The sequence below is a fragment of the Chionomys nivalis genome, chromosome 13 (assembly GCF_950005125.1).
Source record: "Chionomys nivalis chromosome 13, mChiNiv1.1, whole genome shotgun sequence".
In the NCBI taxonomy this organism is placed as follows: Eukaryota; Metazoa; Chordata; class Mammalia; order Rodentia; family Cricetidae; genus Chionomys; species Chionomys nivalis.
In genome coordinates, this window is record NC_080098.1 from 47,609,074 (window position 1) to 47,629,184 (window position 20,111).

Genomic DNA, 20,111 nt, shown 5'->3' on the forward strand with positions numbered 1-20,111 from the left:
TCTAACCTACCCCATTAGATCCTACTAGGACCCAGAGATCAAAGGTTCTAATGAACAACAGAGTGAAGGTTTTCCTGGGCACCAGTAAACAAGAACTCCTCTGGGTACCAATGAGCAAGGATCTCAAGTAATATAGCACATAAATGCCAGCCTAAATGGACACAGATGAATGTGGAAAACAGCTCTGGAGAGGCAAACAGAGGTTACATAGTTCCGTTTGGGACATTAAGATAAAAGCAAAGTAGCTGAAAAATCTACAGAAAAACCTTCAAATTCTCTCCAGCTGCAGCTGAGAACATTAAACATCAGAAAAATAATGTGCTCAAAGGCAATCAACAAATGTCTCAATGCTACGGGGTGGGAAGCACATTATTCCTCTGGCTGGGCTCTCTAAATGAAGTGCGGTCAGTAGAAACAGGAGATAAAGGACGAGTATCTCTTACAGATTACGAAGCAAACTCAGCCAACCACTTAAGCTGCACAGGGTTCAGTGCCAACACCTGCTAAGTGAACCTGCCAGACCACGCCTCGGCCTCCAGAGCTCTCATTAGCTCCCAAGCACTAAAGTCACCCTGTCCATCCTCCAAACAGCCAGGGAAAAGTCCCACAAACCACATCTCATCTCTACTACTGTTTCTCACAACTAAACTCAACACAGCCTTTCCAGTGAATCTACACTGGGCCAAACTCATCAGGGAGATGCCGTCACTCATCAAACTTACCAGAGAGAGAAAAGCCCCTGTTTCCTGACATGCCTCTACACACCGCCAGCGAAGCTCACTATTGAATGCCACTCATTTTTAAAATTCATTTTATTTTTCCGAGAAGCCTCAGGTTCACAGAGGCTGCACAGAGGCCAAGAGCTTCTATAATCCACTGCCAACAATCTGCACCAGGGTACCTTGGGGGTAGGTTTGTCAAGGATGGAGCAGATGTTGCCAGGTCACTAGCATCACAGTTGACAGTAGAAGTTTGATGTTTTAAGCAAGTGCATCTGACAGGTGTTCAGCATCACAATATCATCAAGAGTATCACTGCCCCAAAACATTTCTGGATTCTGTTTCCTCGACAGTTCCCTATACCTCTAGGTTACCTGGGTTGCTTCTATAGCTGCCCTCTTCTAGAATGCCATACAGTTGACATCACACAGTATATGGCTCTTAAAGATTACCTAATTTTACTCTGCAAACCCTCTGTGTCTTTGCATGACTTCCCTGCTAATTTCTTTCCAGTGTCTTATAGAAAATCTTAAATAAAAACTTAAGAACTATATATATATATGTGTATGTATATATATATATATATATATATATATATACCTCCTAGTCTATGTGTGAGTTCAAGGACAAAATGTATGACTTTATCCTATAGCAATATCCTTTATAAAAATGATTAATAAGTGTTAACTGAATGTATAACAAAATTTTAGTTCAGAAGATGCATCTGCTCATCTTATGCTCCACCATTACCTTTAATTGTTTCCTCCACAACTTCTACCACACGATCAATCTGCTGAACCTGGAAAGGGAGACAGACACAAAGTCAGAGACAAAGTGCAGTCGTGGGCCTGCTGGAGTCAAGGAACATTTCCTAAGAATCTAAGAATGCTGGTGCTGTTTCACTTGATTGACTTACTAGTGTGAGTGTGTGTGAGAGTGTGTGTGTACTCAAGCACTCTCACACACACACAACAGATGGATTAGAGAGATGGAGGTTGTATTTGAATTACCTGACTTTATACACATATATGAAAATATACATGGAAGGAAGGAAGGAAGGAAGGAAGGAAGGAAGGAAGGAAGGAAGGAAGGAAGGAAGGAAGGAAGGAAGGAAGGAAGGAAGGAAACCAAAACTATGTAACTGTCCTGTGAAACAGCAAAGGGTATCTTCCAAAGGTTAAGTGAAGACATCACGCATTATGGCACAGTGAGCCAGAACAGAGTTCTGCTGTTGCATCACCATTACTGGGTGCTGAAACATTACCCAGGAAAAGGAAGAAGAACCAGAAAGTAAGAAGTTAGGATGATAAAAACAGAGATGGACAGAGAATAAGGGATGAGGGATGCAGAAAAATCCTTAGTTGAAATTAGAGAGAATTTCTGACAGGGATTTTGCAAGCAGATTAGGTTTTCTCAAGGCAAACTGACCGACCCGAGGTTTGTTCTCTCCATCGCTCACGCAGTGGGCATGCACCGAGTGTCGAAGAAATACTGCAGTGGAACAAACAGTGTGTGGAGGGATTGGTGACTAGGAACAGAAGGAGATGGAAGAAAACAGCTGGCTATGCACTGGGGCTCAGATGAAGCCTGGAAGACAGAAGAATACAGGGAAAGGGAAGGAGGAAGGGTGGAGAGAAGGAAAAACAGGTTCGAATTCATGTGGGCTCAGCTACTCAGTACCTGTGAAGAGAAGTGAGGGCCGGTATCTGTTTATAGAAACACAGTGCTGAAACAGCATGCAGGTGATTCCCACTGCAGTCTGACACAGGAGGAAGTGCAAGTCACAACACACAGAGTGACTCAAATCTCCTGGGACTTGGACATATGTAAGCAGAGACTTGGCCAAATTGGGTACTGTACACGGGTGAATAACCAAGGTATCATTTGAGAGCAACAGATAGCAAATAAAATGAGAAAAATAGGAAATAAATTGGTGACGGAGTCAGAACAAGAATAAAGTTTTCCTACATGCTTAGAAATAGATAGTTTCGGGCAGAGTCCAACATTGGTCCTTAAGCACACAAATGGACTAAGAAAGCAGGGGAGCAGTGTAATGTGGCAGTCATCAGTTACAGAGATGAGAAGCTAAACTATGAACTTCATAAGGAAAACAGAGCCGCAGGCCCATGAGAACCTTGCTTTTGAGGCAGATTAGAAGAATCCACCTCTCTGAGACACTGAAGCAGGAATTAAGCATTGTCAAATTCTCATTAGCTACTTTTATTTTATTATTATTATTTTTTCTTTTGGATTTTTCTTTTTTTTTTTTCTTTTTTTTTTTCTTTTTTTTATAAATCCCATTTTATCCATTCTTAACCTTCCTAAGTATTGTGTTTTGTTGGGGAAAACATTTTCTTTTTTTTTTTTTTTTTTTTTTACGTTGACTATAATTTTATTTTTCTTTTGGATTTTTCGAGACAGGGTTTCTCCGTAGCTTTTGGTTCCTGTCCTGGAACTAGCTCTTGTAGACCAGGCTGGCCTCGAACTCACAGAGATCCGCCTGCCTCTGCCTCCCGAGTGCTGGGATTAAAGGCGTGCGCCACCACTGCCTGGCATTAGCTACTTTTAAATTAATGTTAAAGATTTTAGGCATTTATTAAAGTACCTGCCCAATGTCTGTTTTTCCTTTAAGATAAGGCAGTGGAGGTCAAGACAATAACTGACAATTGAGAATCTTCCCTGGTACCCTGGTTGCCTTGAGCCAAGCAACCAGTTGGACTGCCAACTATTCAGAACACTTCACTGAAGCCTTGAAGAAGTACATAGCAACCATACCTGCTTGCTACAAAACACAACTATAGCTACAGAAGAGGCAAAGTCCCAGACATGACTATTTCAACCAGCTCACACCAAACTTCTTATCACAAAATTGAAATCTAGCAACCATTTTCACCTAGCATTTCCCCTGCTAGCCCAGCAGAAGGCCTTTGATTGGTACAAACACAGACCTTAATTTGTGAGAATGGCTGTGCCACAACCACCCTTGCTTTCAGCAGCCTATCCTTCACGGTGGCCAGGAGACTCCCATTTGTACCGCTCTCAAATAATTAGCCGTAATTAAATGCCTCTCCCATCATGTCCTTGGTCTGCTTTTATCTTTCTCATCAATAGAGCGAGTGGTAAAGAAGCAAGAAGCCAGTTAAAGCAGCACCAAAGCAGCAATGGGACAAAGGCAGTGGCGGTGGTTACCACCCTGGTGGCAGCAGGAGAAACAGCAATGGGAGGAGAGCTGAAGAATTCCAGAAAGTGGCCAAGGTAAAAAACCTGAGCGAATAGAGGAGAGAGCAAGAATGAAGGATGACAAAGAAGAGGTGGGTCAAGAAAGAAGTGAGCTGAGACTGAAGGCAGACAGAGCTGGTGAGAGCAAAAGAGCTCCGGCCTCCACCAGTGAGCAAGCTCCAAACAGTTGCCAAGCTTAAAGCAAAAGGTCTCAAGCGACCTAGGACTGGGAGTATTATTAGCCACCAGAAAGCTGTAACACTAGTCCCCATGGGGCTGAGGGTCCCAGCATCTGGGGCCGGTTTGATGACTGTGACACACGCAGTCACACTTGCTGCTGGAAGCTGCAGCTGCTGCTGGGAATACAGTCTGACAATTCCTCAAACTCATAAACACGGTTATTATATAATCCAGGAGTCCGAAATCTACTCAACAGAACTGGAAACCTATACACACAAAAACCTGTGACAATGGCCAAAGGGTGTGAAGTCAAATTTCCACCAACTGATGATGAAACATTAAGTCATAAAGGGATAGGGGCAATGAGACATGCGACATCATTACACACCGTGAGAAATCAGGGCAGTCCTCATAGTGTGCAACCCCATTACATGAAAAGTCCATGACGGAAAACTTCACAGGGGGAGCAAGTTAGTGACTGCCCATGGTGACACGAAGGGGAAATAAGAAGGTGCACTAAGGAACCCTGTGATTCTTCCAGGAGTGAAAGCTGTTCTGACAGTGTTTGCAATAACGGTCACACATCTGAATAAACCGCAGGACTGCATGCTGTGATTGGATGTGCTGTGTGGTGCGTGAATTTTATTTCCAAAAAGCCATTACGTCTATAAACAAAAAAGATGAAATTAGCCAAATGTTCTACTGTGAAGGTCACTAAAGAAAAAAGCCATCAGCTTAGGAAAGCGCACAGACTAACACACAGTGAGGACCTCAGAATTCAATGCGACTCCAGACATCAGAGGGCTTTGCATCTATGAGGGACAAGGGACCAGGAAAGAGTGTGTATATTAAACAGAATTCAAATATGATTATTTTTCCTTAATTACAAAGGAGCAGAAAAGAAGCTCATAATGAAATCTGGGGAAACTATTTAGTCTATTTTCAGTGATGAGGACAGTGGGGAGAAGAAAGTGGAGAAAAGGTAGAGAAAAGGAGAAATCACAGTAACAGCCATAAGAGAGGAAAGGGAGAAGTTAGGCCAAAACAGTGCAGGTGGGAGGAGGGGACAGAAAACACCATGGACAAACACAGACCCAAAGTCCCCTTGAAGAGTGCACAATAGACTGCATTTTCTTTGGAGAGGAGGAAAGCTATTCTCAGCACCATAAATTGCAGCCCCAGATACACAAAAGCTTATTCAACAGCATATAATTCAAATAAAGTAAGTAAAGCAATATCTTGTACTCTTCGGGTGCTCGATTATAAATATACAGGGTGGGAGTGGGACACTATGCAGCATGTTCTCTTACGACTCCATATGTTCTCAACAAGGAGGAAAGGAGTTGGCGAGCAACAATTCATAAATAACATTAATGAGTCATTCTGATGAGGGGCTTTCAAAGAGCCCATAAAAATATTTTACCCTGCTCTAAGAAAAGACTTGGAATTCAGAACTAAACATGGAGAGAGGAAACACACCAACATGCTGGCACCTAAAGCAAATGAAAAATGCTGTCCTCACATCTCCCGACTGTGGAGGGTAGAACTTTCTGCAGTGACAGAGATCCTCACAGCTGCCCGGTCCACTATGTCAGGTACCAACCACCTGTGGTCACTACGTACTCAGCTGAACACTAAATGCTCAACTGAAGTATAATAGTCATATGGAACATGCAGGCTTCAGCAACTGGAAGTCAGCCGTCCACTTTGCAGCTCAGCTGTTAAAAGCCAATGAACACCTCAAAGGCAACTTTTCAGTTGGACTAGAAAAGAAGTCCATATACCTGTGTCCCCAAGAGACCAGGTGAAGGGCACTCAACTGTCAGAAGTCCGGATCTGGCATGAATCTAGGGTATCCTTTCCCTAAACAGCCTGATCAGCAAGCCAATGGGTAAAATGGTAAAGATGACATTACTTAAGTAATTCCTTGGTTTCTGGTTGTGTGCTAGTATTGAAAAGTTATCACATTTACACTAGTATTGACAGCAAGCACCCTTATCTGCTGAGCCACCTCACTTGCCCTTAGATAAAATAAAGCCTTATTTTCATGATCATTGCTGAGCTTCTTGAGCAGATCTTCAAAAGAACAGCAGGGAGGAAAAATGCCACCATGTGGTAAAGAAATACTGACTGAGCCCAAATACACTCTCAGGCAAGCTCCCTAAACATTTTCCATTGTGACTGCCTGAAGCATTTTAGATGAATGTGAGGATAAAGATATAAAGTAAGTATATAAATCAAACATTTGTTGACAATAAATACTACAGAAATTTTAAAACATTTCATTAGCATATAATTTTAACATTTATTAAAAATGAAAGCAAATACTAATAAGATAAAAAGGTTTGCTTGTCTAAAACAACACAATCCAAAGACAAACTGATTTGATAGATGCTGGAGAATTATAGTAAGAAAATGACAAACATCTTTGTTTGCTGTAATTCAGCCATTACTCTTCTGAGGTTCAGAAAGTACTGTATGTAGAGTAAAAGCATCGTAGTTCACAGAACTCAGTCTGGAACCTGAGCAGAGGCAGTTCAGACAGAGGTGTTCACTGGTACTGTGGGGCCTGACAGCATGCTCAGTACAAAGTGCATAGATGTGTTCAGAACCAAGGCTTGAGTGAAGTCACACGATGCAACACGGGCAAGCACTGCCAGAACACTGTGGATTAGTTACATAGTGACTTGACCTTATTTTTAGTTGGTGGGCATTCCGAAATGTTTCGTTTGCCAAAGTTTTCATGACCGTCCTTACCCCATTCATTTGCCTATGGGGTCACAACCCACAGTTTAAGAAGTTTTGCACTCGGTCATTTTGTTAACTAAGGCAAACAGACAAGTCTCTGAACTTGTCAGAACAAACTGTCCAACAGTTAAGCAAAAGAATAAAACTACACAAGAAAAAATTTTGGTCAAATCAGTAAACAGACATTTAATGGTTACACTTAAATGTGCAGAGTAGAAAAACACACAATTGTTAAAGGGATAAAAATGTTATCCTGCTATGAATAATTAAATTGGAGCCATGGGCTTTGTACAAAATAGAAAATCGCTTAAGTGTACAACCAAGTTCAAAAGCTAACTCTGTGCTGAGACAGACACACGGACAAGTCCACAGTGGGCAACAGCAGTCAGAGATGAGACCCTGGAGGAGGATGCAGCAGCAGAGAGCTGTGCAACGCAGGCTGCACTGAAGCTAACACCTAGAGGTGAGGATAACACAACAGAGCTTTCTAAAAACACACATTAGGTATTGGGGAGGATGAGCAGGAAGCTAAAGAAGACGAGAAATTTGCTGATTTGGAGAGCAGTAAGAGTGTTGATGACCAGGTCATTCATGAAGGCCAAGATGAAGACAAGCCATAAACCTCATAGTGTGTTTTTTTTTTTATTGTGGTAGTTTCTCAGTGAGAAAACCTACAACATAGGGTGTATTGTGTGTGTATGTGTGTGTGCGCACACGCGCCTGTGTGTTGAGGTGAAAAGTCACACATACAGGACAAAGTTAGTGTGGTTAAAAGAGTCGTAAGTACTAGAATGAGTTGATGACCTCATGCTCTATTTACCCATCAGGTCCACACTTACCCCGATGATACTCAATCCTTTGAGGTAGTCCTGACGAGGTTGGGCTTGGGGAACACAGCCAGCTAGGACAATTTTCTTATTCTCCTCTTGAGCTTTTCTGTAATAGTGAAGAGAATCTTTATGAATTCTATTGCTCACTGACACAGCCTTAGAAACTGACACTAGTGCACCTACGTTCTCTAATTACCAAGACCATCTAATATGAACGAGGGGTTTTTGGCAATGGACTAAAGAAAACATGCATCATTAAACTTATGTACTGTATGCCTATTTCTCATACCACTAACACATGTGTCAACTAATATCTTCCATTATCATCATATTACCAAACAAAGCAATCATATAGAATTTGCAATGCTCATATGAACCATTCGCAAAAATCTCTTTTCCAGATTGATGTTGGATTTCCCTCTTGATGCTGTGAATATGCTGTATTAGCATTGGTTAATAAAGAAACTGCTTTGGCCTATGGCAGGGTAGACTATAGCTAGGCAGGAAAACTAAACTGAGTACAGAGTGAAAAAAGGCGGGGTCAGACAGAGGCCAGCAGCCACCAAGGAGTAAGATGTGAGGTGACAAACCATGAACCTCGTGACAAAATATAAAATAATAGAAATGGGCTGATTCAAGATGTAAAAGTTAGTTAATAAGAAGCCTGAACTAACAGATCAAAGAATATGTAATTAATAAAAGCCTCAGAATAGTTATTTCATAAGTGGCTTCGAGGACAGGGGGATGGAGAAAAACCAGTCCAGGGGACCAGCAGGCCAGAGACTACTTCTAGCTACACCAGATACACAGGCTAAGCCTTCAAACAAATTGCATGTTTAAAATATTAATTAAAATGTATGTAAAACTTCACATATTCTTTCTTAGACTTTGGGTAATATAAAAATAAAGTATACTTCAAAATTATTCCAACAAGAGAGACTAACAGAAGGTAAAATATTTCATATCCTGAAAATTTCCGAACCCCCTGCTCACTTCTTCCTAGACAACTGACAGTCACTGGTTTCATGGGTTTGCTGTCATCCTTCAAACAGCAGGATGATTGGGTGATGTATACATCCGCAGATATACATAATGCATATACTGTACACATATTTTATTTATGTACAATCTGGAATATTTGAAAAAGTATTTCCAAAATATATAAATCTTGATGTGAATATATATATTCCATAAATAATATTTCAATTTGGATCTGAAATGCCCCCCAAAGGGTGATGATGAGTTAAAACCTTGCTCCACCATGCAACAAGATCTGGAGTTTGAAATTCTATGAGAAAGATCAGTTCATGAAGCCTGACCTTATCAATGGGTTAATCCATTAATGACTTCATAATTAGACTGGCTATGTGGAAGTGACAGAAGTCTAGGAAGCAGGACGAACTGGAGGAAATATGCCCTTGAAAGTCCGTCCTTAGCCGGGCGATGGTGGCGCACGCCTTTAATCCCAGCACTTGGGAGGCAGAGGCAGGCGGATCTCTGTGAGTTCGAGAACAGCCTGGTCTACAAAGCTAGTTCCAGGACAGGCTCCAAAGCCACAGAGAAACGCTGTCTCAAGAAAAAAAAAAGAAAGAAAGAAAGAAAGTCCGTCCTTGAGAAGAGCGCCTTGTCCCTGGACCTCTCCTCCGTTGCTTCCACTTTCCTCTCTCCCATTTTCTGGCTGCCAAGATGGGAGCAGTTTTGCTCCACCATGACGTTCTGTGCTGCTGCCCACAGATCATTGGCAGCCTGAACCAAAATAAATTTTCTTCCTATAAACTGATGTCCTGTAGTTTTTTTTCCCATCAATAAAAGCTGATGAGCATAAATAAGTTCTAAGTAGAAATGCTGGTTCAAATACATATCTGCTTTTTACGAAGCATTTCATTACTGAAGAGTAAATGGGCATATCTGTGTGTGAACATCACTCATTCATTCAGTGCTTTCAGCAACACTGATTTTATATTACGAGCAGTGGATAAACTCAAGGGTCCAAGCCTCCCAGATTTAGGAGACTATATCCTTTGCTCATCTTAAAATTAAATGTGCATGTCTTCAACTCTTTTACAAGAGCATTAATTCAAAAGTTGCTGTTGTTCTTGCTACTGCATTCTTGGGTGCCATATTTTATGCACCAAACTGAGCCCCTTGTACCTAGTAACTGAGAAAGCTCAGGTACGTGCAGCCCAGTCTCTGGACAAGACTTTAGACTACATGTCAGAAGTGACTCGTCTCCATACCCAGATATATCTGCTGGGGTCTTCTGACAACTTTTTTAGGACACAGGTTCAGAATTGGAGGAAAAACAAACCAACAAACAACCGAGGCTAGTAGCGATAGGCCCTTGGGACAAAAAGGCACACTGAAAACTTCTGCAAAGTTTAAAAAGGGTTAAATGAATAAGTGAGTATAAACTTACTACTTTTGTTCATTTTTGAGATTTTAACTTAATTACAATATTTCTTCTTTCTGTTTTCTCTGTCCAAACCCTCCCATATACCCCACCCAATTCTCCTTAAATTCATAACCTCTTTTTTCATTAAATGCTATTGTATATGTATATGTATCTGAATATACATATATAGTCCTAACTAAAACCTGTTGAATCCATACAATGTTACTTGTATAAATGCTTTCAGGGCTGTTCATTTGGCAGTGGACAACAACAGGTGTGCTCCTCCCTGTGGAGGCCGCACCTTCCACTCCGAGCCTTATTTACTTGCATGTATTCTTGTGTAAGACTGAGGCATGTCCATTAGTATCATCCTTCTTCAATTCATCTTTAGATGGCCACGAGAAAAGTATTGATGGGTATAGCTTCTGGTATTACTAGGAGACATAACTTCACAGCGAACTTCCTGGTTCTCTGGCTCTTACAATCTTTCCACCCCCTCTTCTACAATGTTCCCTGAGCCTTAGATGTGGGAGTATTTTGTAGATGTATTCCTTGGGACTGAGCTTCACAACTCACTCTGAATTTTGATTGGCTGTAGTACCTATAAAATTATTATTTCAAGAGCCGTTTTTGAAATGTTCTGATAAAGTAATCTGAGTCTTTTGATAAATTTTTCCCACTTGGAATCCTAAAACCACTTGCTCAAAGAATTTTGTTAAAGATACAAGCTTGGCTGACTCACAGTACATCCCAGGGACCAGTAACCCTTCTCTGCCAGCTGCTTACACTTTATGGGTAAACATTTTCATTTGATAAGGAGTTTTACATTCTCTGTAAAATGTATTTGTTTGCAGCTGCACATATATACATGCAAGCGAAACACTCAGACTCATAAAATAGTTTTTTAAAAAAAAACAAACCTGAAAAATGAAAGAAAATGCCTATTTCACTTTTATGAAATCTTTTATCATCATAAAATGAAAAGATTTTAAGGGAATATAGAAACAAGGAAGACTCATGCCTGCAATGCAAGAGACAGTAAGACATGATATGTAAAAAACCATGAGCAACTTGGCACCAAGCATACAACTCTCAGTGGCAGAAAAAAGAGCAGGTGACATAACGAGGCGTGCAATGTGCAGAAAGAAAAAGCTTCTTGGAGAAACTTTTATTAGCAAATGTGAGAAGAAAAAGAAACAAAGGCAAAGAAAGATGCAGACAGTTGCCAGAGCAGGGACAATGAGAGAAAATAGAGCAGGTAGGCAGTGGTAGCCACATCTCGAGACAGAACAGGTGCTTCGTAAAAGAGCAAGAAGAACACCAGATTAGGAGTGAAGGCTCAGAAAAGGCCTGACCTAGTAACTTATTAAGAACTGCTCCAAGCTGTTCTTGAATTTGGCTTCAAACCAGCAGGGCAGACTAGAAGAACAATCTGAACCAAACCTCAGTCCAGCCAAGGAATGTTGATGCTACACTTTATATGTGACCAAAATAACAGATGAGACAGAATCCTTAATGCAGATTCTCAGAATGCTCTTGTCCTAAACATTACCTTCTACAGTTTGTTCTTCTGCTTTAATAAGCTTTGTTCACAATGTGAAATTATTTTTCTTCTGATATGTACCTAACAGATATTTTTAAAAGCTTTTATCCTTCAAAATATGAATGTTGCTAAGAATAATAACTTAAGAAAGTTTAAAATCGTATAAATTACCATGTCTTCCTTTCAGGTGGCACTGGAATGCTAATTAAAAATTTAATGAATATAAAGTTAATTTAATATACTGGTTCATATATTCTTGAAACATATCTCTAAATAAGACTAGTGGCATGCACCTGCATAGACCATTAACTTGAGTGACACAGAAAATAAAAATAAAGTAGCTACCTCCTCTTCTGAATATCAAACATAAGAAATAGTTTGTATAGAATCTTAAAATGCACAGCAGCATGAAGATACCTAATGATGACAGAGTATCGCTCCTTTATTTCACAGATAAGAAAACTAAGCTTCAAAAAGATGCAATGACTTCAGTTGAGATCGCCTGCCTCCTAAGACCTTCATTTCAACACAATCACAAACACTGAGAAAGCTTTTCTACTCTAGAACACACGGGCATGTACCAAGCTGTAGGACCAAACACCTTTCAGGTGGAACATCAATTCAGTATCTAACTGTTCTACTCACCCAAGTTTAGTGAACAAACTAATGATCTGCTTGAAAACACTAAACTCACAGATATGTGCCAAAAAACACAGTTCTTTCTCTACAAGTGGATACTCTGTGTTTATTTCTCTTATTTCTCATATATGTCCTAAATGTATTGGTATTAATATAAACATATTCATAGAGATGTGCAATTTAGTCAAAAATTTGTCCATTAAAAAAAAAAAAGCTCCCTCGATACAACTAGGTTTTGCACTTTTAAATGTAGACTCTTCATCACGACAGCAACAGAAAGAGGGCCATGCAATGTGTTTCTGTATAAAGCAAGCACACCTCTACACTCTACGGGAAGACTCTTTTCTTCAGAAGTTTCATGAGGGGACTCGTATCTTATGAGTTGATGGACAGGTATACAGCCACGTGAAACACAGAAACACATTAAGCAAATAGGAGAAAACCACAATGGGGTTATGATTTTGGTGCAGCTCGGTAACCACAATGCCTTTCCTATCCTGAAACCAGTTGAGAAGGAACACTTGGCATGAATGTCACTGTGAACCTACAAGACTGTTGTTACAATCTGAGCGGCTAAGCTACGAACTCCCAATAGCTTGAAGTAAAATTAAAAGCTACTCTAAAATTCACAAAACAAAAATAATGATCCAAACGGATATGTTAAGAGATGTGTGGAGATAATCAATTTCTAAGTAACTGGAATATAACTGCATCATCCCAATATGGAATGCTATTGTAATTGAGAAAATTGAAACTTAATTGTGTACCTTATGCTTTGTGAGAATAAAGAAATGTTACAGAATGGTGAGCAGTCTGCGGTATATCCAGCAGACAGGAGCCCAATGCCTGTGATAAGAACAAGCAGAGAAGGCACTGTGCAGATGATCAAAATACTCAAACCTGCTACATCCATGCAGTAATTTCCTTAAAGTTTATCTGGATATAATAAACTCTGACACTATGGGGATGTGGTCAAATAAATCCCAGAATGAAAGTAACACACAAAACGGTGGCATAGCTCCATATAGTCTGTGAATTCTTCACATTAAAGAATAAAAAGCCTTGATTCCATGTAACTTCACTGAATTGGCTGCAACTCTTAAAATGATGACGGCATGAGGACTGAGCAGATGGCTCAGTACGTAAAAGCACTTGCCTCACGAGCCTGAAACCTGGGTTCAGGTCCCTGGAATCCATGTAAGAAACTTGATACAGTCCGTGGTTATATCTATAATTCCAATACTCCTACGCAGGGAGGAACCTGAGGGAACTGACGTGACCGGAAAGTTTGAAAACCATTAAGTAGGAGCGCACAGTACAGTGACAAGAAACAGGAGAGACCCTGCCTCACAGCAAAGGGCGAAGACAAAAACTGACTCAAAAGTTGTCCTCTCTAACCTCCACATGTGTGCATGCACAAACACACAAGCAGGCATGTACATGAACATGCATACAAACACAATAATAAAAAAATGTAAAAATACAGACAATCCATTGAAATAAAATACATATTACCTTCAATTATACAACATGCAGTATCATTAATCTATAACTGAATTTTATGATCAATCCTTAAATAAACAAAATCAAATCCATAATACTGCAATACTCCAGAGAATTTTCTTAGTATTTAAGTCATTTGCAACTCTCAGTTCTTGTTCCATTTCTCCTCTAAAAACAACAGTTACACTCAGAGGTTAACATCAAAAACATAATATAGCAGTTGGGTAGAACTAATTTGACCTTAGAGTAGGTGCAATTCATTGTAACACCACGTAATTAGGAGCAACTTTTTAACTGGGGACAGATCCTCTTAAAATAGCAGTGGTTAATATACCTGGAGCAGACCACAGCTGGGAGCCACTATTCACTTCCAAACCCAGCAAGCACAGTGGTTTCAGAGACAGAAATACCACACTACTCTGTGCAAAAATGCTCTCTTGACACATAAATGGATAAAACAGCATCCACTTTGGGGGGTTAAATTGTCAGTTTTTCTATTTCAGTGCTAGCTCATGGATGTACTCACACCAGCATCAATTCAAATTATCAACTAAAACAACCAGGAGAGCAGCACTCACCATTTACCAAGGACTTAAACAAACCGAATTATGCTGTAATGTCTAACTGAAACCAGGTTTCCTCATTATTACCACCGTCCATTATGCAGAGGAAAGTAAAGCTCAGCAAAATCATACAGAAGGGGAGTTGGAGCCGTGCCAATTAGCTTTGGAAAAGCACATAATCAGAATGTGCCTCCATTTGGTTCACTGTTGTTATCTCCCTAGGGAAAGGTGCAATAAAATGTCTACATGTATCCATGAAAAATGATACTCAGCACTGCAGCAAGTGGGGATCCTGAGCTAATCAACCAACACCCGCTGATTAATCACTAAGAAAAAAGTGTGAGACATGTGGGGGTGGCCCCACACTCCAAAGTATATGGACAGCACAAAGGGGAGCCTTTGGATTACTAAATTTAAAAACCACACCAAGCTGGGGGATTGGGAGGAGAGGGTGAATATGATCAAACTACATTTTATGAAATTCTCAAACATCAAATAAAATTTTTAAAAGGGTTACATATATTGTGTTATTGCTGCATGAGGCTGCTTGTTCATTTTCCGGCCACCCAGACTCCCGAAATAACCACACAGAAACTGTATTAATTAAATCACTGCTTGGCCAATCACTATAGCATATTCCTAGCAAGCTCTTACATATTAAATTAACCCATTTCTATTATTTAATATTTTACCACAAGGCTCATGGCCTACTGGCAAGATTTTAATCAGTAGCAAGTGTCTTTTCCCTAAGGAGGCTACATGGAGTCTCCTGACTCCACCTTCTTTCTCCAAGCATTTACTTTAGCTTTCTCTGCCTAGTTCTATTTTGCCCTGCTATAGGCTCAAAGCAGTTTTCCTTATTTATTAATGGTAATCACAGCATTCAGAGGGGAATCCCACATCAGGTTAGGAAAATACAACAGTGGTAGAATGTTTGCCTAACATGCATAAGACCAGTACCACCCAGCGTATGCTACTGGTTAGAATTAAATTGGCTTGAGATAAGGTGCATTGATGTCTCAAAGCTATAAACATATATACTAAAGATAAAGATAAAAAGATTTTGATATATAATCTTATAATAATTACTCATTTGCCTATAGAAAATATTTTGTTTTGTTTTCTGGCTGAGTGAGGGTCTTACTATAAGATGTTAAAATACTAAGTATTCACTATGTAGTACAGGCTAGCCTTGAACTCAGAGCAAGCCTCTTGCCTCAGCCACCTATGTGTGGAGATCACAGGCATATACCAATCTTGGGAAGATTTTTTAATGTTAGGGTGAGTTGACATCTATATTGAAAACAATGGCTCCATTTCATCCTGTGGATTGTTCTGAGAACAACAATAACCATTTACTATATCCTACAGTGTTCAAGCATATATATAAATACATTCTCACATCTTCATAAACATGAATGAGGAGAGTAGAAACAGTCAACACTGCATTGGGCTAATGTTAACTAATTTCAGCACTAAAGTAAAAAGCAAAAACCTACATATTATTTGTATTTCACTCATAAATAAAATTATACCTGTATTGTAATACAAATGATTTTTTAGAAGTTTTAATTTGAAGCTAAAAACAAAAATAACAAGGTCTGTACGAGATGACAGAATCCCACTAAGAGTGGCCTTATGAAAATTATCATGATGGAGTAAGCTAAAACTGAAAGAAACTACGTCTATATCAACGTCTCATTAAAAAAAGTGGGTATAAATTTAAGCTCTTTCAAAATGATTTTAAAAGGTAAACCTGAACACTACAATCTGAGTCCTCAGAGACTGAGATAATCAAAGAAATAGAAGCTCATAGCTCAGTGTGTCACAAGAACTCAACAGAAGAGAAAAGCATGTGACTGCAAACCTATGGCTCTGATGGAAATGGTGGACTAGGAACAGCCCAAAGAATAGGCCTGTTTAGGTGAAACTTTTAAAAACATGACACTAAAGAAGAAAAGCCATAACCCAGGTGAGGGGAACTGAGAAAGCAGACCTCTGTGGCTGACATGAGCTTCCCTAATCTCACAGAGGCCAGCCCCCCGTGAATTCCTCACAAGTTGAGACCATGAAATAACCAGTGTAAATTCTTACATATGGGCCTGTGAGCTTTACCTCCTCAAAGGGAGGTAGAAGAGACTCATCCATTAATAAAACCCACAAGAGGACTGAAAACCACACCTAAAACATCAATAACTCTTCCCCCTTCAAGAAGGCCCATGCTCAGAGAAAACTTGGCCCATAGGAAGCTGACAAAGATAAAATTTATCTTTGGCAGATAAATTATAAGGAAAGGAAGACATGGGGGAACCTAGAAAGAGAAGTGTAGGCTGCAGATCAGTTTTGTTTTTTAAATCATCAGGATTTTTATTTTATTATCTAATGACAAACAGGGGAGAAAAATCATAAGGAATCCTCAAAACTGATCCCTAATCCATCAAAACTATGGTCGCTAATAAATGGAGCAAGCTGTGACTTCCACCACGCTGTGATCTGAATGAGACCGGCCCCAGAGGTTCATATATTTGAACCCTTGGCTCCTAGTTGAAGTAACTTTTTGGGGAGGATTAAGAAGTGTGGCTTTGTTGGAGAAGGTGTGTCATTAGAGAAGAACAGAGTTTCAAAGAAAGCAGTTTCAAAGCACATACCATTCCTAGTCAGCGCCCCCTACACACACACACACACACACACACACACACACACACTACCTCCTACTCGAGGATAGAGATATAAGCCCTCAGTCTGCTGCCATACTCTCCACTATGATGGCCATGGGCTCACCTTCTGAAACTGCAAACCCCAACAAATTCCTCCTATAATTCGCCTTAGTCACAGGGTCTTATCACAGCAATAGGAAAGCAACTAAGACAACTGGGGAAAGCGCAAAAGCCGTTTCAAAGTAACAGAGTTACAGCCTCGAGTGCTAGTTACGGAGGTGCCCCACTTCATTTGCTGACCTAAAGATTTCTGTGTGACTTTAAGATATTTTATTTAACAATATAAACATTAAAAATAAACCAATATTTTAATTAAAAATAAACAACCAGAAATTTCCCAGCAAAAAGGGGAAGAGAACAAAAACTGTAGTGGCTGTTCCTACGCCTTTGAATCTTCCTATGTATCTCAGAACCCACATAAAAGTGGTTTGTAATGCATGGCATATAAACAGGATGTCACAGTTAACTGGAAGAACCTGATGAACGCTTTAGGGGAGAAAAATACTGTATTTGGTCTTCTGACCATCTCAGAAGAAAATAAAGTGGCATCTTTTCAAACCAACTAATTAAGAATTATGATTAAAGGGATTTCAGACATCATTAAATAACTGGTTTGCTTTCTACATTTTGGTGGCAATGAATTCAAAGCTATACTGCTGAGAAGACAAGAAAATCAAGAGCAGGGAAAGTGTCAGAACACTCCTGTGCCAGGTCTACTGCGAGTGTGCCTTGGGTGCCGTCACTACTCCTTTGCTGAAAACTAGGCTTGAAGCTTTCAGGGGCAGGGTACACTTATAACTTGAATGTAGCCTGTCTCCCACAGGCCCAAGTGATCAAGCCATGGTTCTCAGGGAGGCACTACTAATCAAGCTGTCAGCCTGGAGAGTGTAAGCAGGTTTTTAACTCAATGGAGACATGCCTTTGATAGACATGGTGGGACCCTGGCCTCTCTAAGTTCCTCTGTACTGCCCAGTGCCCTTACTATGACAACCTTCCTTGTCACAGTTGGGAGCCTAGTCACCATCCTAGACTATGGGCCAGACTATAGCTTTCTTCTCTATGAGTTATTAGTCTCCAATCTTTGCTAACTGGGCCAACGCAGTTCCAGAAGGATGTTCTAAACTAAGTCTTAAGAGGTCAGTTCAGATTCTGCCTCTGTGGCAAACTGAGAGGAAGGCAGATCTCGCCTGAGTCTTAGCTTTCCCACATGTTAAATGAAAGCTGCTAAAGCCTGAGGCGTCTACTGGCATGAAAAATCAACAACTGTAATGGGAAACACTTGCCTTAAGAGGCAGTAATTACAACCAAAGTCCAGAAAGATTAAAAAGAAACACTGTAGGAATGAGTGAAATTATTAGATTTTCTATTCCAAAAACTACAGTATTAAATTAGTAGTAAGATTTCTGTGAAAGCTCCCAGAAAACGCCACAAATGGGAATTTGGAGGGAATCTGTGGCTGACACAAAGTGATGGGTACTCATGTTAAACTCTGAACAAGAACAGCCAAACTCAAGGCGCCCAAGTCAGCTTCCCAAAAGCAAGATTACACGCTGCCTGGGGCACTGTGAAACAGAGCTACAGTGCAGAAGCTCCAGGTGTAAGAGACACGGAGAACTAAATCCATGTTCTTCCAGGTGCGGCCAACAGAGAGACACAAGATGTCCACAAATACACCAGATTTCAGGATTTCAAATTTCCCCTTCAAAAAGTAAAGTTAGAGAACTTCTAATACCTGCCACGTGAGGTTCAGTGAAACCCATGTCTCCTTCTACAAAAATCAATTTAGGCATATGTTGCTAGAAGTAACAAATTTCTGAGGCACTACCTCTAAAAAAAAATGTAAACATTTTATATCTAACACAGCCTTTCCTCCCACGGAGTCTCAGCAAATGACTTTCCAGCTTATTTTAATGCAAAACTAAACTGCTGTTTCTGCACACTAGAATATAAGATACTATTCTACATCAAAATACTAATTCCTCTACGGCTCAGCACGGAGAGTGCTTGCCTGGCAATCAGCATGCATAGGCCACATCCAATGGGCACCCCACAAATAAATCTACTGTTCTTATTCCTCTCAAACTGAGACACTTCTGATACATAGTACATTCCTACCCTTCCGGCAAACACTGTTGTAATTATCCACTTTTCTTCTATCTATTTCCTCTGTAATAGATCACACCCAAAAGTGTATAGACATTTTTCACATACAACCACATCTTAAAAATACAAAAAAACATCACAGTACTCAAGAGTCGGGGGCAAAAGATAATGAGTTTAGGGTCAGCAAGGGGAACACACAGAGACAAAGACACAGACAGACAGACACACACACACACACACACACACACACATTCTCATTATCTCTCTCTACCTCCCCCATCAGGTATGGAGTAAACATCTCAAGTCAGTATGATCCTGACTTATTGTTCCTACGCCCATACTACTACTCCACATGGAAACAAACTGACACTCAACTACCATGCATCCCCACACATACCAAAACAAAACACAAGAAAAACAAAAAAGGACCTGCCCTGGATTGCTCTGCTCTTCCTCTCTCTCTCTCTCTCTCTCTCTCTCTCTCTCTCTCTCTCTCTCTCTCTCTCTCATACTCCAAGTTCAAGTCACCTGCAAAGACCATGGTAGGTAGGTAGGAAGGAAGGAAGGAAGGAAGGAAGGAAGGAAGGAAGGAAGGAAGGAAGGAAGGAAGGAAGGAAGGAAGGAAGGCAGACAACACTACAACAACCCGAGGAAAATGTTCAGAAAACAGAATCTATGAAAATCAAAATATTCTTTAAAAAAAAATTCAATAGTAATCTATAAAACAATTTCCTTTACCATTACACATAATTTTCAAAGAGAATAATTTTATTAAAAAAGCAAATATGATGAGAATAGTATCACTGATGCTCACTTAGCCAAATAACCTGGGAAGGCAGAAGGCAAAGTTTGCTTTTCACTTACATTTGAGCTGTATACAACCCAAACACAAAAACGCTCTGAATTCCCCATACACTCTCATCTCACAGTAATTTCTGTCTGAGCATGGTCACGC

At 40.1% G+C, this 20,111-nt stretch overlaps 1 protein-coding gene across 3 annotated transcripts in view; it reads right to left on the reverse strand.

The window, feature by feature from the left end:
- Positions 1 to 20,111, reverse strand: part of Cdkal1 (CDK5 regulatory subunit associated protein 1 like 1) — a 633,981-nt gene that overhangs the window by 484,977 nt on the left and 128,893 nt on the right. For all 3 annotated transcript variants that reach the window (XM_057788043.1, XM_057788042.1, XM_057788044.1), the window contains exons 6-7: positions 7,706 to 7,802; positions 1,470 to 1,518 (exon numbers count right to left, since the gene is read on the reverse strand). In XM_057788043.1, coding sequence (XP_057644026.1) covers positions 1,470 to 1,518; positions 7,706 to 7,802 — 146 coding nt within the window. The remainder of the gene's footprint in view (positions 1 to 1,469; positions 1,519 to 7,705; positions 7,803 to 20,111) is intronic.